Source organism: Arabidopsis thaliana, chromosome 5 (genome assembly GCF_000001735.4).
Source record: "Arabidopsis thaliana chromosome 5, partial sequence".
Classification (NCBI taxonomy): domain Eukaryota; kingdom Viridiplantae; phylum Streptophyta; class Magnoliopsida; order Brassicales; family Brassicaceae; genus Arabidopsis; species Arabidopsis thaliana.
In genome coordinates this window covers 13,319,369-13,346,128 of record NC_003076.8, presented here as the reverse complement: position 1 = coordinate 13,346,128, position 26,760 = coordinate 13,319,369, and the positions used below count along the sequence as shown (strand labels likewise).

General features: G+C 40.8%; 2 protein-coding genes and 5 pseudogenes across 7 annotated transcripts; 5 read left to right on the top strand and 2 right to left on the bottom strand.

Moving 5' to 3' along the window:
- Window positions 1–4,134: 4,134 nt before the first annotated feature.
- On the top strand, window positions 4,135–5,472 carry AT5G35073 (annotated as a pseudogene; the record flags this gene model as incomplete). The annotated part of the gene is made up of 1 exon: window positions 4,135–5,472.
- A 1,666-nt stretch (window positions 5,473–7,138) lies between these two features.
- On the top strand, window positions 7,139–9,148 carry AT5G35070 (annotated as a pseudogene). The gene has a single exon.
- Window positions 9,149–9,471: 323 nt separating this feature from the next.
- On the bottom strand, window positions 9,472–9,654 carry AT5G35069 (uncharacterized protein; the record flags this gene model as incomplete). The annotated part of the gene is made up of 1 exon (NM_001125837.1): window positions 9,472–9,654. The coding sequence occupies one exon, from the start codon at window positions 9,652–9,654 to the stop codon at window positions 9,472–9,474; it is 183 nt and encodes a 60-aa protein (NP_001119309.1).
- A 792-nt stretch (window positions 9,655–10,446) lies between these two features.
- Window positions 10,447–10,912, bottom strand: AT5G35067 (uncharacterized protein; the record flags this gene model as incomplete). Its single annotated transcript, NM_001344093.1, has 2 exons — window positions 10,447–10,627; window positions 10,812–10,912. 2 exons carry the CDS (start codon window positions 10,910–10,912, stop codon window positions 10,447–10,449), a joined length of 282 nt encoding a protein of 93 aa, NP_001330403.1.
- Window positions 10,913–15,580: 4,668 nt separating this feature from the next.
- On the top strand, window positions 15,581–17,716 carry AT5G35065 (annotated as a pseudogene; the record flags this gene model as incomplete). Its single annotated transcript has 1 exon — window positions 15,581–17,716.
- A 29-nt stretch (window positions 17,717–17,745) lies between these two features.
- On the top strand, window positions 17,746–18,315 carry AT5G35061 (annotated as a pseudogene; the record flags this gene model as incomplete). The annotated part of the gene is made up of 1 exon: window positions 17,746–18,315.
- Window positions 18,316–19,477: 1,162 nt separating this feature from the next.
- AT5G35057 lies at window positions 19,478–25,612 on the top strand (annotated as a pseudogene; the record flags this gene model as incomplete). Its single annotated transcript has 1 exon — window positions 19,478–25,612.
- Between the last annotated feature and the right edge of the window lie 1,148 nt (window positions 25,613–26,760).

The window sequence follows — 26,760 nt, the reverse complement described above, 5'->3', positions numbered from 1 at the left end:
ATATAAAGAAAACCCTCGAAAAGAAAAAAGAGCAAATTGTTATATAGAGGATTAAACTCTTAAAAGAGGAGCATATAGACTCTTAAAGAAGAGTAAAGAGACTCCTGAAGAAGAGTAAAGAGACCGATTGACATGGTTAATAACAAAATCAGGTACCTAAATAAAATCATTTATAATGATCTAGCGTGTAATGTAATTAATGAGGATCATGAATCTCCGCTCTGTGAGCGTAAAGAGATATATTGGCCAATAAATAAAGAGAGTCAAGTCTATATTAATCTCGTATAAGAAACGAGTAATTTCTGGACATATGGTCCAAACATCAAAAAGAGTGTTATGATACTTAAGACAAAACGGTGTGTCGCGCCGGGATTTGTCAAAATCACTCGATATTGAATTGATGCTATATAAATAACTTAACTACGCCTCATGGGATGTCTAAAGAACTAATCCTTGAAAGATATATATTATAATTATATTCCCTGGAATTTATAAACATAATGATTTTGATCATCAAAACTCTTAAAGAGTTAATTGGAATAAAAGATCTTGGAAAGACAAAAGTGTCTCCAGATATTCCAACTAAACATCTAAAGTAATTGATGTTATATTAGTCACTTCTAAAGGAAGTCGACTCTATATATTTGGTCATGAAACACTATATATAAATGCTGACGAGTATTTATATATTTTGTGAATTGTATCTAGCATTTGCTATTGATCTACTTGCAGGATTAACTCATCTCCCTCGGCTAGACATCGAGATAAGTAAGAACATGTCCTTTATAATCTGCAAGGTTAGATTGAGTTGGACTTATTTTATTCTAGAAATCTCGAATTTTGGTTTAATAAGTTTTATAGATGAAGGATTTATATCAAACCATATAAAAATATATCGCAAAACAACAAGCTCGCGGTGTTTCTAGTAGCAGACTTTGGTCGTAGCTTGCTCAAGTCATGCCAAAATTATTGCACTTCATGAAGCATGTCAAAAAGATGTATGGCTTAGATTAACGTCATCAACATATATAAGAAGCAAGCAATATAGTCACCAATGAAGAGTCAACAACAAGACAATGTTGCATATGTTTCCCAGTTCAAAGGAAGCTATGTCAAGAGCGACATGACAAGAAATATTTCTCCAAGATTCTTCTGTTACATTCAAGACCTCAAGAAAAATCAAGAAATTGATTTCCAGTACGTTCGCCCAAAACACAATGTAGCAGAAAAGCGCTTCGAGCTACAACATTCAGAAATCTTCTTCACATATCAAAATTCATCTTTTGAAGAAGATGCTTCCAGGAGGAGACATATGATGATGAGCGTGGCTGTACTCTTTTTTCCTTATCATGGTTTTTATCCCACTTGATTTTTCCATGAAAAGGTTTTTAACGAGGCAGCAAAGAACACGCAAAAGATAGACATAAAAGTAAAGGTCTATCTCTCTTACAAAATCTTTGTCATATATTGACGAGATCAAAAGGAACGAAAAGAATGATCAAGATGTATCACCTACGAGACCTGTGAAGTCTCTTCGAGGGGGAGTTCACGTCACTGTACTCTTTTTTCCTTGTCATGGTTTTTATCCTAGTGGGTTTTTCCATGATAAGGTTTTTAACGAGACAGTACGTAATTCATAAAAAGTGATGGATAATCAAGGGTGAGTGTTATAAACAAATAATCATTAGTGATTATCCATCTAGTTTTTGATTTTATTTATATAAGACTTAGCCATTAAGAGTCTTTCTCCCCAAACTACAAAACTTCTTTACCAAGTCTTTTGTTTGTATATATATGGTTGTTCGTTGTTAATCATAAGACATAAGATGAAGAGCAAACAATTATTATTTCTCTCGTCTACTCTCTCCCCCTCATATTTCTAATTCTATAATATTATTTCATTTGCGTTATGATTTATAACAATTATATTATTTTGATTATAGACATAGTTTTGGATTTGTTCCAAAAAAAAAACAGAAAAGGCAGCTGTAGATAAAATTAATTTATATGTGTTAGATATTTAATTTCTATTTATTTAAGTCAAACTAAAATATCGTTTTATTTATTTGAGATTATTTTTCTATATATATGATAAATTATTTCCTTCTCTTTATTTGACGTAAAAAAAAAAAAAACTAGTTACATTTTACTATAACTGATTTATCTTATATAAAAAAAAGATTTAATATATCATATAATTTTTTTCTATAAGATCATTGTTAAGCATAAGACCAACAAAAAACTTTTGTTGTGTTACTTATTTTGATAAATTTATCATGCTTATTTAGATTCTTTAGTTTATAAAATATTTCAATGTTATTTATATGTGTAACCTATATTTTTTTCTCTCGACTCTAAATTATGTAGTATTTTCTTGTCTATTAAAATGCATAACTCAATTTTTTATTTGGTTTAAATTATACATGTTATAATAAAAACATAACTTAGCTAAACGATGATGGAACACAAATTTTAAAATATATATGTAATACAAATTCGGTCATGTAGTGATTTCTGTAGGTTCATCACCATTCACCACCAACATGTTTGCACCATATCTAAACGAGTACCTATTTCTCTGTTCGGGTGCAATTTCTTGAAAGTACCAATAGTACTAGCTAGAAATATCAAAACCTTGTCACTAAAGAGGTTATCATGCACATCCATGAAAATCCACTCATAAATTTGAGGCTTAGGGCAAACTTTTCTTTTTTGGACCTTTTGTTATGATTTTTTTTTTTGGGCATTCTTTGAAGTAAATTTTGAGTGTTTTAACATTTTTCAAAAATATGGGCTCTTTTGTATATAAAAGAAATCGTTTAGATATAAAAATGAGACTTTTTAATATATCTTATAACAAAATTTGGAATTTTTATCAATTATATTGGACAATTATTTTTTTCCAAGAATAAGGCTTTTTCTTATGTAAAGTTTTTAAGTAGGGATAAACCTTAGGCCGTCGCACCTCTGCCCCATCCTAGTGAGCCGGGCCTGATACGAGTGTTCAACATAAATCTGCTTGAGAGTTTATAGTGCTGAGATTACATTTATTACCACCAACGGAACATCCAAAATACGCTAGATTCGTCGATTGAGAACCCTCTTAAATATGAGGATTTTCAATACGAAACAAGATTTTTTTAGGACAAATTTTTTTTATATAAGAGATTTAATAATACGTAAATCTAGTTTTAACTTCTTATAATTTTTATAATAATAGTAAATTACAATAATTTATAATAAGGTTAATTTTGGTATTATAAAAAAAAAGTCCAAAATAATTAATTTGATCAATAAAGTTTTTGAACTCTCTCCTCTTTTCTTCTCAAAGAAGGCTTGAGTTCTAAGCAACATGCTCTTGTCGTGATCCATTGATATACGAGAAGCTCTTGTTATTATCCGCTTCAACAGTTGGTACCTGAGACATACTAATCCCAATCATGTCTCCTAAGTCAAAGACTAGCAATATGCGGTTCGTGAGATGTTAGCAGCATTTCAACAAATTATAAGTGATACGAAGTAAACCTCGATAGAAACGTATGTTCATGCAATTGTACAAGCACGAGATCCTGCTCCAATATTGCCTTAGCTTGTTGTGAAGCTCTTAACAACAAGAAGGACAATGAGGAAGACGATATTGTCCATAACAACCAGCATGCTCTTTTAATTAAACAATAAACTCAAAATCTGACAGTAACTTAAAGTAATTCACGGACGCATATCAGACATGTGACTAACACCAGCACAATGGTGATGGATCAAACACGAGTTCCAGATGGTGGATATAACAACACTATGATTAAAAAGCCTTGCTTTAGGTCTTTCAAATGTTTTGGATGTGGTGGTGTACGCCATGGACAATCATCTTGATGTCGCACTTGATGTTAATAGTCCCTCAATTTAAGATGAGCTAGTGGAGGGTGATACAGGTTCAATAATGATGTTACGTCTTAACTGCATCAGTCCACAAGGTGTTAACAATGCTTGGTTATGAATTAACATTTTTTGTACCATACAAGGTAAGTTTTGGCAAATTATCATTGCTTCGAGCAGCTGTACTAAATGTGACTTCTCAAAACATAGCAACAAAATTGGCATTGTTTATTGAAACACACCCAAAGTTTTATTGACTAGCTTGGCTAAACACCAAAACTGATTACGCATCTCAGAGTAATGTGTTTCTCAGAATTTCATGATGTGTTTGCCGAGAGATTACCACCATTATGTGATATATAACATTGTATTGATATTACCTCCTTATAAGGTTTTGCCTAATTGTCTGCACTATCGAATAAGTCATCAAGAACACGATGAGCTTCGACGCCAAGTAGAGGAATTGCTTGCTAAAGTTTATCTAATTGAAAGCTTGAGTCCTTGTACGGTGTTGGCGTTGCTCATTCCCAAAATGGATGGGACTTTACGCATGTGTGTTTATAGCCCGACAATAAATTAGAGTACTGTTTGTTATCGATTTTCGATTCCATGTTTTTTACAATTTTCTTGACTAGATTGGGTATTCTTCTATTTCACTAAATTGGACTTGAAGAGTGGTTATCCTCAAATTCATATTAGACCGAGCAATTGTGTTCAAACTTCAAAACAAGAGAGGGTGTTTTTAAATGGATGGTGATGCCTTTTGTTTATCGAATGCACCATGTACTTTTAAGCTTGTCATGAACCAAACTCTCTGCCACTGCATCGATCATTGTGTCGTGGTTTAGTTCGATGACATCTTGATTTTAAGTGTCTCCTTGCAGGACGTGTTATCAGTCTTTCGTTGAAAAATTGCAGCAACTAAAAAATGTGTTTTTGGTATTTTACATATTCATTTTCTTATGTATATTATCCTGACTTGTTGTCTTGAAGTGGATCAAACTAAGATATCAACAACTAACTCTTGGACGACACCTAAATCTGTCACGAACTTGAGGAGTTTTCATGGTCTCGCCTCATTTTATTGATGATTTGTGCCTCTCTTCAGTAGCATTATATCTCTTTTAACATATTATATTAAAGCCTCTACTTTCATGTGGACTGGTGCAACATGTGAAGCTTTTCGGGTCTTAAAGGAAAAGCTAACTTCAGCGCTTGTGCTTATTTTGCCAAATTTTGCTTTACCTTTTGAACTTCACTGCGATGCCTCTAAATGCGGAATTGGAGCTGTCTTAAGTCAAACTGGTCAGTCTATAGTTTTTTTAGAGAAAAGATTTTTAGGATCATGAGGCATCATAACACATATGACGTAGAACTCTATCTCGTGGTGCAAGTCATCAAAGATTGGAGACATTATTTATTTCATCTACTGTTGTTCTCTTTACCAATCATGACGCGTTAAACACACGGGGTCTCAAAATAGTTTTTTCGACATGCTTCATGGTTTGCTTATTTGCAAAAAATTAGGTTTGTAATCAAGCATACAACAGGGATGTTGAACAAAGTGTCCATAACATTGAATCGATGTCAAATGACTTTTTTGCAGTTTACAAAACATTCTATAGCTGATTTATCATTGGACTACGGTTAAATTATGTTATTGTTACGCCGTATTCATCAGATTTATCTTTATATATTTATCAGTACTAAAAGTATCAGTATTTTATAAAATATTTATAAGCTTATATCAGATGTTGACTTCTCAGACAAGCTTTTATGAAAAAAATTTAATAAACTAAATTATAAGCTCTATAAGCTTTATAAGCTTCCATTATAAAACGTTTCATCAGATGTTGACTTCTCCTATAAGCTAATAAAATTTTTATAAGCTTTTATAAGATGTTTATAATTAAGAAAATATTTATAAGGTTTATAAGATGTTTATAAGCTTTTATCAGATGTTGACTTCTTAGATAAGTTTTTATAAGAAAATTTAAAAACTTAAATTATTGAAGCTTATAATTTTTTTTTTATAAAAGAATCCTATAAAAGCTTATGAAAGCTTATAAATATCTTGTTAAAAAAGCTTTTTTATTTTTAAAATATTACTTAAATTTTCTTATAAATGCTTATAAACAATATTTTTTTATCCGGCCATTCAATTTGACTTCCCAAATGATTTTGAACCTTTCAGAGGAAGCGTGACTCATTTCGTACAATGGGTAAATAAAGGTTTTTAAATTTAATCGGGGTCAATTGCACCCCTACTTTGAACGTAAGTCTGCGGCCTCACGTGCTCTGTATTCATCCTTTGTGTCTTTAGATAATCTAAGACTATTGTCAATTTATTCTCATACCGAGCAAATGAGTTGTCCTACTTCGTTTTCAAGGTAATCTGTAAGTTCTTTTGTAGTAGTTGATTCCCCAAACCCACTAATGGTTACTTGTGAAACAACCAAGTTCTTCATGTTTCCCTCTGACCCCATTCTCCTGAGAAAGTAAAACAGTCAAGTCACACCATCATGACAAAATCTAAGAGAAACCTTTCAACAGAGTCTAAGCAGAAGTCATGCAAAATACACTAGAATCATGGATCGACAATCAAACAGGTGAAACCATCATAGACCCAATTTTTGCTAATTTTAAGGTCTTTTTAAGGTATTTTGGGTAAAATGTTTGAGTTTATAGAGGTGTGGGATACGGGCTTTGCCCTCCATGCCCAATTCGGCCCAAACACAAATAGAACAAGTCAATAAAGCTCCTAACAAGGAAGAACGGCCCATCAGAACAACGGCCCATCAAAATGACTGCTCGGCCCATCACAGCTCGGCCATCACGGCTCGGCCCATCACGGCTCGGCCCAGCCCGATAAATTCAGAAGGGCAAAACGGAGATATCGCAAGAGAGACTAAGAGAACCCTAGATCAGCTCCTTGCCTATAAATAAGAGGAGATCCACTACTAAGAAGGGATTGGAGAACCTAAGTCACCACTCTGAGAATTTAAGAGAGAATTGCTGCCTAGCTCTTTATCTCTTACTTTCTGGTTTTTCGTTCTGTATTTTCAGGTTTTCCGACCATTAATATTAGTTTTCTGACCTGTACTTTCGGTTCTCCGTTCTGTACTTACGGTTTTCCGTTCTGTTAATTACTGTCTTTCCGTTCGTCATTAATAAAGAAGTTACTCCGTTCTCCCCAAACCCCTTAGTTATTTATTGTTACAACCTCGGTACAAACAATTGGCGCCCACTGTGGGGCTAGGCAGAGTTTTCTTCTAATATTAAGGAGTCAGAACCAGAGCGCCTCGTGCCGCACCACCAGCTCGACCAACGATGCCACCACCAGCTCGGCCAACGACACCACCTCCAGCCGCAGCTCCTGTCGCAGTTCCAGCCGCAGCTCCTATCGCAGCTCCCGACGTAACTCTTGTCACAGCTCCTGCTGAACCCGGAGAAACAACTCCACGAAAAACCAATCTCGACGAAGTCATCCGATCTTACCTCGACCGACTCGACTTACAGGACGCAAGAACTGCCGAACGCATCAACGCGATTGTCGCTGCCCAAAAGGCCTCGCAGAATCAGATCTAGCAACTCCAGTCCTCTGCAGCTCGCGCCGGTCGACAACTTAGCGATGCCGAAACAGTACCGCCCCAGCGAACTCCAATCAAAGAAAGACCGGCGAACCGACGCAACAGGCATGCTTCCATCGTCGTTGGGTCTATCGACGAGCACACCCGTGAAAATGCGCCGAACCGTGACAACCAGCCAAACATCGACACTCGGACACGCCGAATAGAAGATGACGATATCGGTGCGCGCGATCGAGAGCTCTAAAAATTACAAATTACTATGAAGGATATAACTCTGCTCTGCACCAGAGTTAGACCTTTCTTCAACTGGATCAACTAACATGATGCAAGGACGGCCGAGCACCTCAACATAACCGTTGAAAGAGTAGGGAATCAAGCATACCCCTCAAGCCGACCCGGTTACTCACCTGCACCTGCTATCTTCCTTCAAAGGCTGCCAAGACAGACTATTCCAATCTCGATAAAACTGCAACCAAGAGGACTTACCTGGACAAACTCGTCTTAAACGACCTCAATCCGACTCGATAGCCACCATCTCCTTCGTCCAGCTCGTTGCCTAGCCGCCAGTTCGTCGAATTGCAGCAAGCTCGTCGCCAAGTAGCCAGCTCATCGCCTAGAAGCTAGCTCGTCGCTTAGCTGATAGATCGTCGCCTAGTAGCCAGCTCGTCGTCCAACTGATCGTTCGTCGCCTAGCAGCCAACTCGTCACTTACCAGCCAGCTCGTCGCCTAACTGATAGCTCGTCGTCTAGCTGCCTAGTTTGCCTAACCGCCAGCTCATCTCAAAACGGCGTAACTGCTGAGCTTCAACGTCATGAGAATCTCGTCCATCTCATAGCACACATAGTCTTATGCTTGCTAATTAGCTCGTCAATCCGATATACATGCCCGTCAACGCTGATCTCGTCAATTTGACAGTTCGTGCTCACCAACTATCAGGTCGTCAACCCGAGAATTCCTATTCGTCAACTGTCAGCTCGTCTATCCAAAAGTTCCTGCTCGTCGAATGTTAAATCGTCAACCCCGACAGTTCGTGCTCATCAACTGTCAGCTCGTTAATCCGATAGTTCCAGCTCATCGACTGTCAGCTCGTCAATCCAAAAGTTTCTTCTCGTCAACAGTCAACTACTCAATCTACCAGTTCTTGCTCGTCAAATGCCAGCTCGTCCAACTACCACATCGGGCTCGTCTTCAAGCTTTTCACATCTCCTCAGCAACTATCTCCTCGTATACATATCGGTTCGTTACTTAATTGCAAAGCTCGTCCAGCTCGTCTAGCTCGCCGACCCAGTTAAGAAGCAATGCCAACCTTAGAAGAAGTCTTACCGACCAAGTCAAGTAACCTCATCGACCTTTTACTCGGAGAACTTGCGATCGAGTAACTTAAAGACCACACCAATCAGGTGCAAGAGGCCTTGCCGACTCGACCAACTAGTCGACCCGACGACTTGAAGTTGCTCCAACCTTGGGAAGTAATAGCGTAAAACCAGTCAAAAGGTCTCACCGACCAGAGAAGAAGTCTTGTCGACAAGGCGCCAAACACAAAAATCTTTGAAGTACAAACTCATTGGAGCAACGACAATCGGCAATATCACATGGCCAAACATCTCAAAAGAAAGAGGGAAAGATTATTCGCAACCAAATTGTCAAACCCGTTCCCCACCATGAGACGATCCAGTCCACCATACTCGCTGAACTCTCCCTCATGGTCGCTAAGATCCAATCCATTGAGCTCCGCATTAAATCCGCGATAACTGGAGGTGGAACGAATCTCTCAACCTCGCTAGACCGCACATCATCTTCGCCGAGCTCCGCTTCTGGCTCCTCAAGCTCGCCTCTCCAACGAATCTCGCCAACTCGTCGAGCATCCTCTAAGCCGAGCTCCACACTTAACAGAATTGTCGCAAAGGATAGCTCACGGTGATCAAAGTAATCCGCAAAACAAACTTCTTCTATGACGAGCTTGCTTCTCCCTGTGTCGATCTCTCCACTATCCTCGGTGTGTTCACCTCATTTAGATCTCACGCTGAACTCATCGCCTAGCATGAAGACAACCCACCCAGTCCCTAAACCCAACTTACCAACGTCCCTAATCCTCTTTGGCAGATCAACATGGCTAAGCGTGACAAGCCTTGTGTTGGTTTCCTGAACCTGAATTTCCGCGACGACGGATACGCTCAGCTCTAAGCGCATACATCAAAATTAAAAAAAAAAAAAAAAAAACGCTCGCTTCCGAGCTCATTTGCTATATAGACAACAATTGGTTTAATCCCTTCTGGGTGATACATATGCAACTTCTTCTAAACGTTATTTTTCTAACGCGCACACAAGTTACTACTACAAGTCTAACTTTTACGAGTAACACTTGTCATCCCCACATCGTCTCCCTGGCCAGGAGTTCGATTCTAAAACGCGTTCCCACATGGATGCAGTGGTGCTCGTTAGATAGGTCTAAAAAACCTGTTTTCGAAGAAATAATCCACATCTTTACTTAAGTAAGCTAAAACTTACACTTAAAGATTTAAAGCCGACCCAGATTCGAACTAAATAAGCTGATAGTAAGGCAGAACAATATAAGCCGAGTCCGCTCGCACGTTCTCGCTTACCTAGAGGCATCCACAGGGTAAGCCGGACACCAGCGTCGCACCTACAAAGTACGACGAGTCAGTCTCGCATACTTCATACGTAAGCCTTGTGATTCGAGTTCAACGTATACAGGATAAGTCAAGGGACGCCTTGCCCTATAATACGTTTCGAAATCAAGCTTAAACGCCAAGGAAAACCTCGCAAAATATAAGCTTAGGATAACCTTGCACAAAAAACTCAAGAACAAGCTTCAAGTCATCACTAAATTCTCCGTCTGTCTCATCATTGTCACTTCGTCTCTAAGACAAACTCCTAATTGCGTATTTAGATAGGATAAGCCGAGCTGCAGATCGCACCGAATCTAAATTTCGCAACATAAGCCAAGCCCAGCCTTGCATTCTAATCTGAAGTCAAGCTTAGTCTCGCTCCCAAATAACAAACAATATCATGCTGAATCAAACTACCAGTTACGGTTAAGCCGAGCTCGATCTCGCACATACAAAGATCATTTCCTTTACTAAAATGCATGACGAAGACATGATCCACGACATAACTTAAAGTCGTGCCGATCTCCCCATGCCTAAAAGAAGATCCGTAAAATCAACATCATCACTCAGTCTTACGTCATCTCCTCGCTCGCCAAAACAAGTTTGCCGCACTCACGGCCATAACAATCCATCGTAATGCCAACCAAGTTTGGTACCACGCAAAATCAACCAACATTCACACTAATCGTTTTCGACGATTGTGCTAAGCGGACCTACTTCCTTGCTACTCGACACGGATCCACAAAACCTAATGCCAATCCCCGTAAATCTATATCCACTAAGCAAGCGTTCCCTGTCAAGCGTTCCTTGTAGAGCATTACTCACCAAGCGTTCTTAACAAAACTGTCAAACGTTCCTAGCTCAAAAACCTCGAACGTTCAATCCTTGCCTAACAAGCGAGCGTTACTTACCAAGCGTTCATCGCAGAACCAACAAGCGTTTCTAGCTCTAAAACACAGAGCGTTCAGTCCTCACCGAACTACAAAGCATTCTCATCGCCGAACCAAACGATTGAGCGTTCTTCACCAAGCTACAAAGCAATCTTCATCAAATCGCCAAACTAATCTCCAGTCTTGCTAAGCATCAATAATCATAACGAGCTACACCTTTGTCGATGCCACACTACATTTATCACTTACAAAACGTTCAACCTCCACCGAACCTTCTCACTATACAAAGCCATCACATGGAACAGAACCATCTTGTTGACAAGATCCATCGCACCAAACAAGACTTATCGCCGATCGTTCTTCACCCAGCGCTAGGCATTCCCATAAATGTGCAAAAGATCAAACTAGGGAACTTCGCAAACTCCCAACATATCGTTGTTAGGCATCTTAGCAAACTCATAGTGGATCAGAGCTACACAGCTCGGCAAACTCCCAGCATATCGTTGCTATGCATCGTAGCAAACTTGCAGTGGATCAGAGCTACATAGCTCGGCAAATTCTTAGCATATCGGTGCTAGGCATCTTAGCAAACTCGTAGTGAATCAGAGCTACACAGCTCGACAAACTCCTAGAAGCATGGAGCTAGGCATCTCAACAAATTTATAGAATATCAGAGCTACATAGCTAGTCAAACTCCTAGAAGAACAAAGGTTGACAGCTCGGCAAACTCCCACCAGATTAGAGTTAAGGATTCCCGCAAACCTGTAGAAGAACAAACCTAGGCTGTCTCGCAAACTTGCAACATATCGGAGGTAGGCAGCTTTGCAAATTCGCAGCAGATTAGAGCTAGGAAGCCATGCAATTTCGCAATATATCATAAGACATTGCGAAAATCCTAGTTCGCCTAGCTCTAAAGCAGTTACCAAAATCGCCAGCAAATCTCACAACGATTCTCCCTGAACTCATTACCGACCTCATTCGCTAACTCAGTCCCACCGAACTCACTCACCTATTCGAACTCATAGCTCAAGCAAGAACGAGTTCACCTTCCTACGTCGACGAAAGATTCTTGCCGAGCTTACACGCTTTGTGTCGACCTCGACTCACCTTGTGCACGATCCAACATGCATTGACCTTAACGCATATCGTGCAACCTCAACGCAACTTGTACCGACCTCAACGAACAATTGTGGTCGAGCTCAAATACCTCGTGCTCACATTTACGCACTTCACATCGATCTCGCCTAACACATCTCTACGACCGACCTCCTTTATCTCTCATGCTCCTCACACTAATCTCACCAAGTACACCTAAAAATTTGACCTCATCGAGCTCTTTTATACAAGACCAGCACGCCTTGCATCGATTTTAGTATCTTCACCGAGACTTTCCTCGTTAAAACAACTTTGCTCTTGCACAAACGCCTAACTCTTCAAAATCACTAACTCTCGCAAAAGCGCACATCTCCAAAATCGTCAAGCTCTCCCACAATCTCCAAAATCGTCGAGCTCTTCCGTCTCATGCGAGCACATACATCCAAAGATCTTAAAGCTCTACCACGAGCACCTATCTCCAAAAATCATCAAGCTCTCCCGCGAGCTCCTATCTCAAAAGATCTTTTTGCTCTCCCACGAGCGCACATCTCCAAAATCGTCAAGCTCTCCCACGAGCGCCTATCTCCAAAATCGTTGAGCTCTTCCGTCTCTTGCGAGCACATACATCCAAAGATCTTAAAGCTCTTCCACGAGCGCCTATATCCGAAATCATCAACCTCCCACACGAGCGCCTATCTCCGAAATTGTCAAGCTCTCACACAAGCGCCTATCTCCAAAATCATCAAGCTCTCACACTAGCGCCTATCTCCAAAATCGTCAAGCTCTCCCACGAGCGCCTATCTCCAAAATCGTCGAGCTCTTCCGTCTCCTGCGAGCACATACATCCAAAGATCTTAAAGCTCTTCCACGAGCGCCTATCTCCAAGATCGTCAGACACTCTTGCTAGCGCCTATCTCAGAAGATCTTATAGATCTCCCACGAGCGACTATCTCCAAACTCATCAAGCTCTCCCATGAGCACCTTTCTTCAGGATCTTCAAGCTCTCTCGCATGCGCCTATCTTCAAAGATCTTCCAGCTCTCCCACGAGCGCCTATCTCCGAAGATAGTCAAGCTCTCCTACAATCATCTATCTTCGAAGATCGTCGAGCTCTCAAACGAGCATATATCTTTCCACCTATTGCGATTCTCCGACTCTTGCAAAAATCCACACTTGCTCAAACAAAGAATTTTTCTTTGGTTCGGGCCAAATTGGCATGTTTCCGGTTTCAGAAAAATATTCGCCAATCGCAAGAAACCTTCTCTCGACGAACTCGGGGGGGACTAATTATGGGATACGGGCTTTGCCCTCTATGCCCAATTCGGCCCAAACACAAATAGAACAAGTCAATAAGGCTCCTAACAAGGAAGAACGGCCCATCAGAACAACGGCCCATCAGAATGACTGCTCGGCCCATCACGGCTCGGCCCAGCCTGATAAATTCAGAAGGGCAAAACGGAGATATCGCAAGAGAGACTAAGAGAACCCTAGATCAGCTTCTTGCCTATAAATAAGAGGAGATCCACTACTAAGAAGGGATTGGAGAACCTAAGTCACCACTTAGAGAATTTAAGAGAGAATTGTTGCCTAGCTCTTTATCTCTTACTTTTTGGTTTTCCGTTCTGTATTTTCAGGTTTTCCGACCATTAATATTAGTTTTCCGACTTGTACTTTCGGTTCTCCGTTCTGTACTTACGGTTTTCCGTTCTGTTAATTACTGTCTTTCCGTTCGTCATTAATAAAGAAGTTACTCCGTTCTCCCCAAACCCCTTAGTTATTTATTGTTACAACCTCGGTACAAACAAGAGGAAAGACAATTTAGATTTAATTTCACCTTATCATTGATTATCGTTTTTATTATAATCGCTTCATATGCTCCAACTTTCTAATGCATTACCTTGATGATGAGTCTTTAGATTTGCTGACTTCTTTAGCAGAATTGGCAGTAAAACCCTGAAGTTGTTTGGAAAGCCAACAGATAGACGAAACAGATTTTTAAACACCGAGATTACATTACGGAAGACATCTGAAAACATAAGAAAAAATGTAAAACTCTGAACTTAAGTAAGATGCTCTCTGGCTTTTTCTGTTGATCAAAACTCGACCATGGGATCATTGGTTCATGGGTCTATTCAAGCGTCCAGGTAATTGGTTCAGTTTGTAAGTGATTGAAAAAATCTCTTAAACAAAGAAACCTGATAATAAAATGGATGATGAGTTGAAGTTGATGTTCGAACTTTTTTGACAAATTTTTTCCGGTGAGTTTCCGGCCAAATTCCGGCCAAACGGCTGAACGGATTTGTCGGGTGATTAGTGCATTGGAAAGCTGGTAAAGAGTTTTACAAAATGGTATACTCATACGTCAAAAACGGAGTTGTATTGAATGAGAAATAAGGGTGTAAAGTGGGACACTTGGGCCAAACCGGACCGAACCAAACAAAACCAAGCTGAGCCGGGCTGCGGGTTGTCGGGACGTCCCGTCATCGGCTCAAGGGCTGTCGGGCTTGCGGCCCGTCATGCTTGTGAGTTATTGGGCTTGCTGAGTTGAATCTTATGGAAATATTTTCAGGATAGTCTCAAAATATTCTCAGAATAGGATAGTCTCAGAATATTCTCAGGATAATCTCAAAATATATCATGCATATCCTGAAAATATTCTCACAAATCTTATCCCCCTCTACTATATAAAGAGATCCAGCGTCTCATTATTTCTCAAGCTCTCAAACACAAAACACTCTAAATTCTAAAGTCTCTCCTCTCTCTCTCTTGCTTCTTAAAAGTAAGTTCTTAGTTTAGTAGTTTCGAGAGTATATCGTAGATCTAGTTCGCTTGAGTCTAATACTTGTGTGCTCGGGTATTAGTTCGTGATCGGTTGTATCCTGGGATTCAAAAATCGTGATGTCCAAAAAGCACGTACGGCCGATTTATTGAATTAAGGAAAAAGATATCATATCTTGCCTCCGTGATTTACTTTCTGTCCTTAATTACTGTTACTGTAATTTTATTGTTATTGTTATCTTAATAAAATTCGTACTTGTTTCTCAATTCGGTTTTTGGGCTCCTACAATCTTAATTCAATAAATCCGCTTTTAGCTTATCGCTCTAGACGGATTGAGAAATTTTCGAATTTTTTAAAACGATTTCAAAATCTTCTAAAAATTGTTTCCGCTATCATCTTTGGGTGCTTACGTAGAAGGTTTATAGAAGAACGTTATTACTTCTTTCTTTCTCCTCTTTCTAAACTGCTTCGCAAACGCTACGTAGCGATTGTTGTGAACAGTTTCTTATATAAACTTCTCTAGTTTCCACGAACACTCATACTTGAGGAGTTTGGGAAACGCGAAACAAGTTTCTGCGAATGCTTCTTAAGCGAGTTTGCAAAACTAATTCGGTGAACAGAATGACTGATATCGGTGAAATTTGCAAAACAAGTTTCTGCGAACGCTTCTTAAGCGAATTTTTTGGTTAATATACTAATCAGATCTTTTTTTTTGTGAACCGAATGACTGATATCAACACCAACAGCAAGATCGTTGGCAACACCACAGTTGTTGAGACCCCGGATGAGGTAGCTTTGCACCTTGCGAAAGAGCTTGAAAAGACACAGATCACCGATTCTGGTATGGATAATGTGCGTCGAAATCTGTTCGCTAATGATTCAACCAACACTACCATACCATCCTCTGCTTCCCAAGGGATGATGCCAGACTTGTTTGATGGTAAATCTGGGTTCAAACGTGGCAAGAAAAGATGCGCTACTATTTGGTCAGCATAAACATGGAAAGGTACCTCACAGAGGATCCACCAATAGTTCCGCAAGGTACCACATATGTGTATACGGTTGGAGGTATGGATACCTGGGCTCAAGGTGACTATTGTTGCAAAGGTCTGATCCTGAACCGTTTGGTGAACGATCTGTTTGACCTCTACAACAAGGCCAAGTCTTCCAAAACACTGTGGCTAACTTTAGAGAACAAGTATAAGACTGATGAGTCTGGAATGCAAAGATTCTCAACTGCAAAGTTTCTGAATTTCAAGATGGTGGACTCCAAACCAATCATGGAACAGGTGGAGGCTCTTCAACGTATCTCTCAAGAGATAGAGTTGGAAGGGATGTCGATCTGCAACGTCTTCAAGACGAATTGCTTGATCGAGAAGCTACCACCGGGCTGGTTAGATTTCAAGAATTACCTTAACTTCAAACGTAAGGCAATGACTTTTGATGATCTCGTCCGAAGGTTGATGATTGAAGGCAACAATTATGGGGCTCACGCGGGTGCTCAGAATCAAGGGCATGATGTTAATGTAGCTGAGCATAAGGCCAAGCTGAAAGGCAAGGGAAAAGGGTTCTCTATTCCTCAGAAGAACTTGAAGGTTTCATCGACAACAAACTTCAAGAAGAGCAATCCTGAGCGGAAGTTCAAAGGAAAGTGTCATCATTGTGGAAAGATTGGACACAAGGGTGATGTTTGCAAGAGCAAAGCCAAGGATGTCAAGAGCCAGGCAAACCTAACTGAAGAGGATATGGTTGCAGTGGTCACTGAATGTAACATGGTGGACGACAACCAAGTGGAGTGGTACTACGACACTGGTTGCACCACACACATCTGCACAGATAGGACCATGTTCTCCACCTATGTGAAGAACAAGTCAAACGAACAACTCTTCATGGGCAACACAGCGATGTCTATGATTGAAGGTAAGGGCAAAGTGGTTCTGAAGCTAACTTGGGACGTGAGCTTACTCTGCAAAACGTGAAGCATGTACCTGACATGCGGAAGAATCTCATCTCTGGAAAGGGTTTTGTTAAAGGTGGACTAGTCAAAATGTCTGTAATGACAGTCTTTCCAAAAAATGTAGCTTCTGCTTCTGTTGTGGAAATGAATGAAAATCCTATTACTTACTTGGTTGAATCGTTTACTACTTGGCATGAACGTTTAGGACATGTGAATTATAAAATAATGCGAAAAATGCAAAACATGAATTTAATTCCGAAATTCAAAACTAACCAAGAAAAATGTGAAGTATGTGTACATGCAAAACTCACTAAAACTCCCTCACCACGAGTTGAAAGAACAACTGAACCTATGAATTTAATTCCGAAATTCAAAACTAACCAAGAAAAATGTGAACTATGTGTACAGGCAAAACTCACTAAAACTCCCTCACCACGAGTTGAAAGAACAACTGAACCTCTAGGTTTAATTTACACAGACTTATGTGATTTGAAATATGTGCAAACTAGAGGTGGTAAGAAATTTTTTGTTACCTTCATAGATGATTGCACAAGATATTATTATGTATATCTATTACATAGCAAGGATGAAGCTCTGGTAAAATTCAAAGAATTTACACTCGAAGTAGAAAATCAACTTCAGAGAACTATAAAAATAGTTCGAAGTGATAGAGGATGAGAATATAATGAGCCATTCAATGCATTTTGCGGAACGAAAGAATCGAACTCTAAAAGAAATGATGAATGCACTGTTGCAGGAATCTGGGTTAGCCAATGATAACTGTGTATTTTGCATATTTTGAGCATCCATTTGTCATCACTTTAGCACCATATCATCATTGTTTTATACCATTTCTCATCATTTGTCATCACTTTGTATGTTTAGGATAGTTTTGCATGCATGTGGCATATTTGTGTTGTTTTCAAGTGATTCGGAGCTGTTGACGAGCTAATTGGAAGAAGCGGACCTGATCATGCCAAACCACTCGACCTCCAGGTCGAGTAGACGCTTCACGACCTCAACACACCACTCGACCACCTGGTCGAGTATAGGACTTCACCACTTCACCTCATCACTCGACCCCCTGGCCGAGTACCCCCACAAGAGTCACTCGATCAATTCACTCGACCGCCAGGTCGACTGTGTTCACCTCCACCACCTGACCATCACTTGATCACACCACTCTACCTGGAAGTCGAGTATCACCATCACCACCACTCAACTACATACTCGATGTCGAGCTTTAGAGTCTTCTCCATTCCGCTCTCAACCAGACACTCGAGCACAAGGAAGAAAAGAAGATTCCAGCTTATCACTCGACCTCTCACTCGACCACCTGGGTCGAGTACAGTTTTTAATCCGTCCCAATACTGCGTCATTTTGTGTATTAGGGTTTCAGAATATTTTGCTATAAGTAGCATGTACTTTACATTTTCGAGAACAAGTTTTTTCTAAGTTTTATTCCGTAGACACTGTGTTCTTGACCTTTTGTAATCCGAATTTCTCTTTATCTATTCAGTATTCAGTATTTGTTCTTGATTTTGTTTATTGTTGTTCATCCTGTTTTCACCTTGCTATTACACTGTTGTTATCATGTTTTCATTTCATTCAACGTTTATGTTTTCTACAATGATGTCTGAGTAGTGAATAGGTTTCTGAGGATGGGTTAGAGTAGTTTAGAATCTCAGTATGCTAGGTGGTTGAGTTTGATTGATAGATCTCTTCTGGGTTAGTTGTTCTTAATGCCTATAGATTTCTGATCAACTGGAATTTGAGCCCAGACATTTCCACGCCCAAAAGGTGTTCGCTGAAATGTCTGAACCACTAATTCCAGAGATTCGTGACCCTGTACCAAGGTATTGGTTGCAGGGAGCGTTTTGGCTTTAACTTGTTGATTCGTAATGCCTGTTAGGTTAGCTCTCGTCAATGGTGATTGAGTCTGAGACTAGGTTAACTTGAGGGTCTCTATTGCGGTGGCACTTAGATTTGGTTAATGAACTTGTTGTGTAGGGATAGTTTATTGAGCATGTCAATCACCTGTAAACTGAGGAAACGAAACTACTCAATTACTCCATCCTCGGAAATTCTTTATCTGATTGATTTTATTATTTACTTTACCGTTGTTTACTGCATCTTGTCATCTGTTGCTTAGTCCCTGCAATTCTTTGCTGTTACTCGACCTGATACTCGACCACCCAGTTGTCTGGCAACAGACTCTGGAGTCGAGTATCCCTGTTACATTTTATGTCTGTTACTCGACCTGTCACTCGACCACACCCTGTGTTGAGCTGCATCGAGCTGTGTTGGTCGAGTGTTTTCTTGTTTCTACTTGATTTTCTGTTTTCTGCATGCTCACTTAGGACTGCTAGAACACACCAAAATCTGTTATTGCTTGGCTTGATTTAGTGACTTCTGATCACAACTTGATTGTTAGCATCACACCCATTTGGATTGACACCTAAAATACTACAACGACATGATTGGTGGTTTAGGATAATTGACTAAAAACCTATTATCAATTTGGCGCCGTTGCCAATTGGGTGTTTGTGTGTTACATTTGAGATTTCAAACTTGCTTAGATCAAGTTCTTTTTCAATTTTCAAATCGGTTGCTAACTGTGTGTTTTTCTTGTTGTCTTTTTGATCTAGGTACACCTCTGCTGTATGCAAACTCGATCAACAGGCAATCAGAACCTCCTTTTCAACGATAACATCGACCGCATAGCTCGCGAACTCAGAGAAAGGAGAAACATAGTCAACCTTTTGCCCCAACAACCACTCGATGACTGACGAAAAGAATCAACAAAATGGCCATGTCAACATTGGTGCTGGAGATGCACCAAGGGACCATCGTTAGAAGAAAGGAATTGCACCTCCTGCTATCCAGAACAACAACTTCAAGATTAAGAGTGGTCTCATCTCGATGATTCAGGGAAACAAATTCTCTGGTTTGCCAATGGAGGATCCACTCGACCACCTTGATGAATTCGATAGGCTCTACAACCTAACAAAAATCAATGGTGTCAGTGAAAACGGATTCAAGCTCCGTTTGTTTCCATTCTCCTTGGGCGACAAAGCACACATCTGGGAGAAGAATCTGCTCCATGACTCAATCACCACCTGGGATGATTGCAAGAAGGCTTTTCTATCAAAGTTCTTCTCCAACGCCAGAACTGCAAGACTCAGAAATGAGATCTCCGGCTTTTTACAGAAAGCTGGTGAAAGCTTCTGTGAAGCATGAGAGTGTTTTAAGGGTTATACCAACCAATGCCCTCATCATGGCTTCACTAATGCCTCTCTGCTCAGCACTCATTATAGAGGAGTTTTACAACGCATCAGAATGCTTCTGGATACCGCCAGCAATGGGAATTTCCAGAACAAAGATGTTGAAGAAGGCTGGGAATTGGTTGAGAACCTTGCTCAATCAGATGGTAATTACAACGACGACTGCGATAGGACCGTCAGAAGCACAACTGACTCTGATGACAAACACAGGAAGGAGATCAAAGCGCTGAATGACAAGCTAGACATGATTCTTCTTAGCCAGCAGAAGCATGTGCACTTCCTTGTTGATGACGAGCAATATCAAGTCTAAGATGGGGAGGATAACCAGTTAGAAGAGGTCAGCTACATCAACAACAACCAGAGTGGCTACAAAGGGTATAACAACTTCAAAACCAACAACCCCAACCTCTCCTACCGCAGCACCAACGTTGCTAATCCACAAGACCAAGTATATCCTCCACAGCAACAACAAGGTCAGAACAAACCTTTTGTTCCCTACAACCAAGGTTTCGTTCCCAAGCAACAATTTCAGGGGAACTACCAGCAACCACCACCACCTGGGTTTGCACCTCAGCAAAACCAAGGTCCTGCTGCTCCTGATGCTGAAATGAAACACATGGTACAACATCTGCTACAGGGACAAGCATCTAACTCGATGGAAATTGCTAAGAAATTATCTGAATTGCACCATAAGCTGACCTGAATGCCAAAATGGAGGCATTGAATACCAAAGTCAGATACTTAGAAGGCCAATCAGCATCTACCTCTGCACCTAAAGTTACAGGACTTCCTGGGAAGTCAATACAGAATCCAAAGGAGTATGCAACTGCTCACGCCATCACCATCTGCCATGATCGAGAGCTACCAACTCGACATGTCCCTGATTTAATCATTGGGGACAATGATGTTCAAGAAGGGGAGGCTTCTACTCAGATTGAAGTCTCTGTTGTTGAATTCAACCATTCTGATGGTTTTCGCCATCTCATTCAATCCACCTCGGAAGAGAAGGCCGCCACTATCAAGAGAATAGTGAAACGATTCAAACCTACTCCATTACCCTCACGTGCTCTTCCGTGGACATTCAGGAAAGCGTGGATGGAGAGATACAAGTCTGCTGCAACAAAGCAGCTGGACGAGATTGAAGCAGTGATGCCACTGATGGAAGTTCTCTACCTGATTCATGATCCTCACAAAGATGTGAGAAATTTGATACTGGAAAGGATCAATATGTATCAAGATTTAGATGATGAAAGTGATGCCACTCCATCTCGAGCTGCTGATAAGAGGATTGTTCAAAAAAACTTAGAAGATCCTGGATCTTTCACTCTACCATGTTCCATTGGGGAATTAGCTTTTAGCGATTGTCTTTGCGATCTCGGAGCCTTTGTCAGCTTAATGCCACTCTCTGTTGCAAGAAGGTTAGAGTTTATTCAGTATAAACCTTGTGACCTGACTTTGATCCTTGCAGATAGGTCTTACAGAAAACCCTTCGGCATGCTGAAAGATCTACCAGTCATGATTAATGGAGTAGAAGTCCCTACAAACTTCGTGGTGCTGGATATGGAAGTTGAGCATAAGGATCCCTTAATCCTGGGAAGACCCTTCTTAGCTTCAGTGGGAGACGTGGTAGATGTCAGGGAAGGGAAAATAAGTCTCAACCTTGGAAAGCACAACAAGTTGCAGTTTGACATCAACAAAATTCCACAAGAGTCAACAGAAGATGAAAAAACCTCTAAAGACTATAGAGTGATCCCAGGAGAAGGGTATGAGACTGAGAAAATAAAAAAAGCTTAAAAAGAGGTCTGATAAGCAAAAAGAAACTATAGAGAGGCTAGCTCACTCTGTTGAGGAACTTAGGAGTAAGCTGAATCAGATGCAGAAGGAAACTCAACCTAAAGGCGGGATTAACACTATCCCGAGAAAAAAGTTCACTTCAAGATGGTCTGAAGAGACAGATTACCCTCCAGAAGAGAAAGAAGCTTATTTTGAAGAAATGAGAATTAAGTATTCTGCTGGAGACCTCTCTAGGGAAGACGTTGAGTATGATGATGATATCAGAGAGGATTATGCAGACCCTCTCTATCATTCACTTTCTTCTTGATAAGTGTGAGGAGTCAAGCTAGAGACTTTAAACAAGCTCCCTTGGGAGGAAGTCCCATGATTATCCTTGTAAATAATTTTTACTTTCTTGTTATTTTTGATTTGTTTTAGTTGTGTTTGTGGTTCTCAGGAAAAAAAAAAAAGAATAACGTGAAGGTAGAGTAAAAATTCAAAACTTTTACTCTACTTATGGCCTAGAGATCGAGTACATTGGTCGAGTATGAGTGATGTTTAAAAACTCAAAAAAATTTAAATCATCATTTTACTCGACCAACAGAAGCTACAGAGTCTTACAGAGAGTTCATTAAGTTTAGAGATGATTGTAGGATTTCCTGAGATTTTCCTAGTGAAGATAGAGTAATGATTCAAAACAAAGAGACAGATGAGGGACCCACTGCTGCTGCCATGTCTCCCACGCTCCCTACAAGGTGATAACGAAATCTATCCCCTTCTTCTCTCCATCACTTGTCTTCAACGCCATCATCATCCATCCATCACCACTCGACCCCATCACTTTCTCTCTTCATATATTCGACCTCTTCTTCTCATTCTTGCATCCAAAAGACACAACAAGCCGCCATCGCTTTCCCTCACAACTCTCACTCGACCACCGCCCGCTCTCTCACTTACTCGGCTTCATCGCTCTCATCGCCATCTCTCAACATACTCGACCTCGCGATATCACTCGAGCTCGCCGCTTCTCACCGCCTCTCCATCGTCACCGCCTGCTCCCTCTCTCCAAGGAAACAACTCGAGCTCTCCATTTCACTCACTCGACCTCTACCACCAAGCCGGCTTCACCACTTCTAGCTCTTAACCACTCGACCACCTTCACCATCAACCAATCAAATCGTTTTCTCCTCCATTAAAGCTTGACATACTCGACCGCTGAACACTTATCACCTTCAAGCTCCTCATCTCTTCATCGTTTCCAACACCGCTGCTCTCATCCCCCACGAAAGCTTGTCATCACCTCTCACTCATCACCAGTTCACTCGATTCAGCAACCAAACTCGACCTCGTCTCTCTTGCCACTCATAGTCACTCGATCTCTCCTCACCATCTTCATCATCTCCCTTACTCGACCACCGTGCGTCTCGCTCCACCATTGCCATTTAAAAGCTCACTCGATTGTCAAAGAGAAGAAGAGTGAAGCTCAACCACCGCCACTCGACCGCGTTTCCCTCTACACATTCAACACTCGACCACGGTGCTACCATCTCCACACCCGCTCTTGTTCACCATACACTCGACCAACAACTCTCAAAGTAAAAAAAAAAAGAAAAAAAAAGTCAAAACCGACAGTTTCACTCAACCGGTTTACTCGACCGGTACGCTGGTTTAGATTGTGTTTTTGGTTTTGCTATTACTAACATATTAACGTTTATCTTTGAGTTTCGTCTGTTTTTAGGTTTCATCATGAGTAACTACAGTGGAAAATCCTCTATGGACCCTGATTATAATGTGGATGAAGCTAAGTCCTGGTCCACTAGACCGGAGTGAGAGCAACATGTTTACGAGAGCTATAGGGATGAATTTGAACGCTCTGCAGCTCGACGTAATCAAAGAAGAGCTGAAATCGCTAGAGGAAAGAGGGCGATGTCGAGTAGATATGAGCTGATTGATGAGGATATCAAAACTGAGTATGAGCCAGAGTCATGGCGCAAGGAGACGAAGCTACTGAACAAATCCGACGAGGTTACAGTGGAGGAGTATATCAGATTCTTTGAGATGAATGACTTCTGGGGAACGAGGTATCCCTGATATGAGACTTTAGCCCAGTTGGGGTTACTGGAGGACGTGCAGCATCTGTTCGAGAAGTGTCATCTGATAAGGAGGAGACAATCGAGTTTCTTTCCACACTGCAAGTGGAAATGTATGAGGGACTCACAGACTTTGAGCTGGATACCATGGGGTTAGGCTTCTTGACGTTCTTAGTGGATGAACAGCGGTACCAGATTTAGATCAAGAAATTGGAAGAACTGTTTGGTTTCCCTAGTGGAAAGGGAACCAACCCCAGGTTTGACAGGGAAGAGCTTAAGGATTTGTGGGCTACTATTGGGAACAATCTACCGCTAAACTCGACGCGGTCCAAGAGCAACCAAATCCGGAGTCCTGTGATTCGCTACTTTCAGCGCTCGGTTGCCAATGTTTTTTACTCCAGGGAGTCTACAGGCACCGTGTCTAACACAGACATGAAGATGATAGATTCAGCGCTTATAGGGATTCTCCGCCTTACAAAAGGAAAGAATGTCCTGAGAGGAGATCTTAACGACTCACCACCAGTAATGCCTCTGTTGATCCATCTGTGTGGGTACATGAAGTGGGCGCTGACAAACGGCAAGAAGAAGGTAAGAGGAGCACTATGCGTGGGTGGCGTTGTGACGCCAATTCTGAAAGTTTGTGGAGTTCCGCTCAAGGAAGTAGGGTTAGCACCGAGAATGATGGACTTGGATCACTTGCGCCGATGTGAGTTCTCTGAGTTTGACATGGTTGGCGACTTTCACCGCTACAGGTTCGAGCATTCATCGATTAGAATCGCCAACATTCTTTTCCCCTGCATTTACGCTACTAGGATTCTCGAGGGCAGGAACATTGACTTCAAGCCTGCGCTTGAAGATCTTTATTTCGAGGGCAGTCCGCCAACTGAGGAGATTAGTCACACCGAAGGAGCTACAATAGAAGATGTTGATGAGACATATGATATAGATGAGGCGGAGTTTGACACGAGCATGTATCATTTCAGTGAGCATATACCTCCAGCGAGGAAAAGCAAGAGTTTGAGCGAAGCTCACAGGAACAACAGCAAGCTGCAGAAGTGGTGCAAGAAACAGGATAAGTTACTCGCCAAGTGCCTCAGGGCTATCAAGTTTCTGAAGGACAAGATCAGCTGCTCCTCTTCCACTACAACTATTCCGCAATGACAGCTCCCTCAGGACATGCCTTCGAGGAGATATGACGCGCCCGAGCCTAGAGAGCAGAAGATTCTGCATGTCCCTGCGAGGCATTCATCATTCGAGCCTCGTGAATCTAGGAAGAATAGGAGAACGACACTCACTCGATCTAGCAGCAGGAGCAGACGACTTCTGCAGTCTCGTAGTTTACGCGACCGCGGTGCTGGCCGCAATAGAAGAAGAGAGGTCGAGTATCCTCAGAGCGGTGCTGGCCGCCACAGAGCTGATGAGATCGAGTACCCACATGCTGGAGCTGATACGGAACATGGCGGTTCGTCTATGGCTTGGGAGCAATCACAGGCAGCCATTGACTACCAACTTCGTTCATTATTCGACTGAGGTAAGCGCCTCACTTCACCATTATATTATATCATCTCTTGTGATTTGTTCTTTATTTTGTTTCAGTGATTGGATTTGTCCTGAGTACTCTCTTCCAAGTTTATTCACACAGTGGACTGTGTGATTTAAGTTTGGGGGAGGGCTCAGGAAGTATGTTGCATTGTATATATTTTTAAGTCTGCATTCATCTAAGGCATAGAAAAACCAAAAAAAAATTAAAAATTTCAGAAAATGATTTCACAAAAAAAGAGTGTTCATGTAGTTGCATTACATTTAGGATCAAGTCTAGAGTGTTTCATTTAGGATTGTTGCATATGCATAGGGGATAATGATGAGATAGCCTTGTAAGCATTTTGGTTCACCGGATTAACTCAGTGCCCTCGTTGTTAGTTGTGTGTTGCGTAGTGAATGAATTTGAAAGAAAACTGAACCATGCCTAGATTGCTCTACTCGACCACACTGTCATGATCTGATACCATTCCCTATCAATTTGAACCTGAATTTGATCTTTAATTATCATGTCTGCATCAAATTTGAACTCATGGATACCCTAAAATACTTGGATTTTCTTATTCATTTTGATCACTCTTGTTAATCCAAGTAGCTGACTCTCCTTATTAGAGCAGTTAACCCGAACCCAAACCTAGACTTTTTTTCAAGCCTTATATCACTCGTGAGGGTTTGTGAGGTCTTATTCCGATTCAGCTTGGTAAAAAGTGTTAGGTTCGTAACGACAGAGATAGTGTCTCATGTAGTTCTAGTTCGCATTTTTTGGACTAGATAGGACTGGGTGGGCGCTTATACTTTAGGTTGGGATGTGTTTAAAAGAAAAAAAAGGGGTTGATTCATTGATGAGAAAAGGTAAAAGACTCTAGGTGAAGTAAGCTAAAGAAGCAGAAAAAGTCTAGTAAAGGTTTTGGGATTTGTAAAAAAAAGAAAGAGTTCTTGTTAGCTATTGAAGATGGGCAAAAGCCCTCGGTTTTAAAATGTTAAAAACAGGAACCTTAGTTGTTAAAGAAATCCAAATCCGCTAGATGTATCAAAGTGTTGAGAAAGCTTTTCCTAGAGTTAAGAGAAAAGAAAAGAATGATTAGAAAAAGGGCTTAAAGGATTCATGAATGCAAAGGGTAGAGGTAAGTTCTTATACTGGGATTGGAGATGGGATTACCATTAAAGCTTCATCTGATATACTCTAGGTAGATGGGATTTTATCTCTGCATGCATAGCTTGGGACTTACCTTTAGCATTCTACTAAAGCTTAATCATTTT